The sequence below is a fragment of the Cyprinodon variegatus genome, unplaced genomic scaffold (genome assembly GCF_000732505.1).
Source record: "Cyprinodon variegatus isolate N-32 unplaced genomic scaffold, C_variegatus-1.0 Scaffold3, whole genome shotgun sequence".
Lineage (NCBI taxonomy): Eukaryota > Metazoa > Chordata > Actinopteri > Cyprinodontiformes > Cyprinodontidae > Cyprinodon > Cyprinodon variegatus.
In genome coordinates, this window is record NW_015150456.1 from 2,430,526 (window position 1) to 2,433,104 (window position 2,579).

Below are 2,579 nucleotides of genomic sequence, written 5' to 3' on the forward strand. Positions count from 1 at the left end.
AGAATTCTGACTTTTTTCTCAGAATTCTGACTTTAATCTCAGAATTCTGACTTTAATCTCAGAATTCTGACTTTTTTATTGTCAGAATTCAGTCAGAATTCTGACTTTTTTATTGTCAGAATTCAGTCAGAATTCTGAGAAAAAAGTTAGAATTCTGAGAAAAATATCAGAATTCTAAGATTAAAGTCAGAATTCTGACAAGAAAAAAGTCAGAATTCCGACTTTTTTCCCATGTTAAACTGAAATAAAAATGAAAAATCAGTTAACTTTTTTTTTTTTTCAGTGGCCCTAATCCTCTTCTGTACATTATTGATAATTGTTTAATGGTAATTTTAATTATTTGATTATGTGTTAAATAAATAAATGATACATTTATTTTTCAGTGGGACATTTAGTGCTATTTTATTTTTGCACTTTTTAATATCTATCCATTCATCCACTTTTTACCATATCTAATAATTACGTAATTTTTTCCCATTTTGGAACTGAACACATCAGAGGTCACTTTTTGCTGTTTGACTAACTAAATTAGTGCAGAACTAATATATGGAAGCAGATTTTAAATTAAAATATACAAGGTTTTACATGTAAAACTTTAATTGTAGATATTTCTAAACTTTGTTCTACATGTTCTTTTCTCTCACTTGTAACTAGACACTATTTGACTTGATCTGTCATTAAATTCTAGCACAACACTTTGGTTGATTTGCAGGAATGCCAGGCGATGGCCCCTGATGATTGACCCGCAAGGCCAGGCCAACAAGTGGGTGAAAAACATGGAGAAAGCCAACAGCCTGCATATCATCAAACTGAGTGACTCAGACTTTGTGCGAAGTCTGGAAAACTGCATCCAATTTGGAACTCCAGGTAAAAGATGTTTCATCTGGGATCACTCTGCTTTATCAGTCTGATGTTTAGCCATGTTGTTGCAGTTCCAGTTAAAGCCTCATGGTGCCACTCTTTACCACAGCGATCAATCAGGGATCACTGCTCTGTTTTGTTCTGTATTCTGCATGGGAGGACTAAAATAACCACTTTAGTGGGAGAGGCATTCGCATGAGCTTTGATTGAGGCCTCCTGCACCCAGAAAGTGTTAAAAACCGCAGAGAATCACATAAAAACTGCAGAGGAATCAGTTGGATTTGGTACGTTTGCATGTCCTGAACAGCAATGGAACCAAATTGAAATGTGTGGGCAGATTGTGTTGTTTTGTTTTTTTTAAAGTTTACTTGCACTGAAGCGCTGAAGTAGAAAAGCTTTCAATTCACAGACCCCCTTAGTAGATGTGGCCTAATGACCCACCAGCTGGTTTCACAATAAATTTCAACAGTTTCAGCTCTGCAGCCCAGCAAAGCGAGCTACTAGGAGAGAAAAAAAAATCCATCTGATTAGATTGGAGGGTGCATGAGAGGCAACATATTTAAAGTTAGAAACACAGAGAGTTATAGAACCATTAAAAAGACATCTAAATAATGACCTGACTCAGCCAGACACCATCTCTTTGCTCACCAGCAGACTGTGAGAGCATCTCACACAGTTGCTTGTCCTTGCAGAGTGTAAAATTGTCCCTGGAGGCTACAGTCTCTTCCCTGATGGCCTGTTTTCTTATTTCACACTTCTACCCTTTTTTTTTGCTGTTTGTGTTGCAGTCTCTAACGATGCACTTTTGTCCTTTCTGTTAGCGCGACTGAACTGTAGTTTCTCTTATGCACTCATTAACTTTCTCATGCAGCACAAAGTGCAACTTATCACTGATTTGCGTTTGCTCTGATGGATTCAGAAAAGACTTAAAGCATCTCGTCGGGGAAAAGGTTATCAGCTCCTGTTGCCTCTGGGAGCAAAGTCGCCTCCCTACTGAACAACATCAATTATAGAAGGGCCAGTGTTGTGAACATGAGAACAGCATTATCATACTTAATGTGAAATCACATTACCAGTGATAGTAGGGGAGTCAGCCATTTGTAACTTGTAATGTTTTATGTGTCAGTGATTCTCCTCGTCATGCACACGCGCGCTCCACAGAGAGTTTCTGTTCAGGCGCCAGAAGGTTAGCGCTGGTTTCCGCAGTCTAAAGGAACGGAAAGGTTTTAATTCTTCCTGAAAGATAGAATAAGATACTTTTAGAGCTGTTTCAACCATTGAATCCATGGCTGCCTTAAAACTACCTGAAAATTCCCTTAGAAATATCACTACTTTTTTCAAAGTCCAGACTCAGTGAAATCTATCCAGAAATTGAAGACAAATGTGATAAGTGTCGGAATTCTCTGTATCATCTTAGTCATATGTTATTTTTTTTACCCTGTCCTGGCTGCTTTTTGGTCTGGCTACTTCACAGTTATGTCTGCTATTCTCAAAGTTAATCAGCAGCCTTGTCCACTGACTGATTCCTCATTGGTATTAAATTCAATGCAAAAAGATATTATAGCCTTTACATCCTTAATTGCAAGACATTCATTATTATTACACTGGAAGTCTGCTAGATGTCCCTCCATCGCCCAGCGGCTTAAAGGAATAGTACACCCAAAACATGATTAGCCTTCATTTTCTACTCACCCCCATGCTGAACAACACTCTGGAGT

At 38.0% G+C, this 2,579-nt stretch overlaps 1 protein-coding gene across 1 annotated transcript in view; it reads left to right on the forward strand.

Annotated features, from left to right (window-relative positions):
- Window positions 1-2,579, forward strand: part of dnah7 (dynein, axonemal, heavy chain 7) — a 129,979-nt gene that overhangs the window by 82,628 nt on the left and 44,772 nt on the right. Inside the window, exon 43 of the mRNA XM_015371242.1 lies at window positions 713-867. Coding sequence (XP_015226728.1) covers window positions 713-867 — 155 coding nt within the window. The remainder of the gene's footprint in view (window positions 1-712; window positions 868-2,579) is intronic.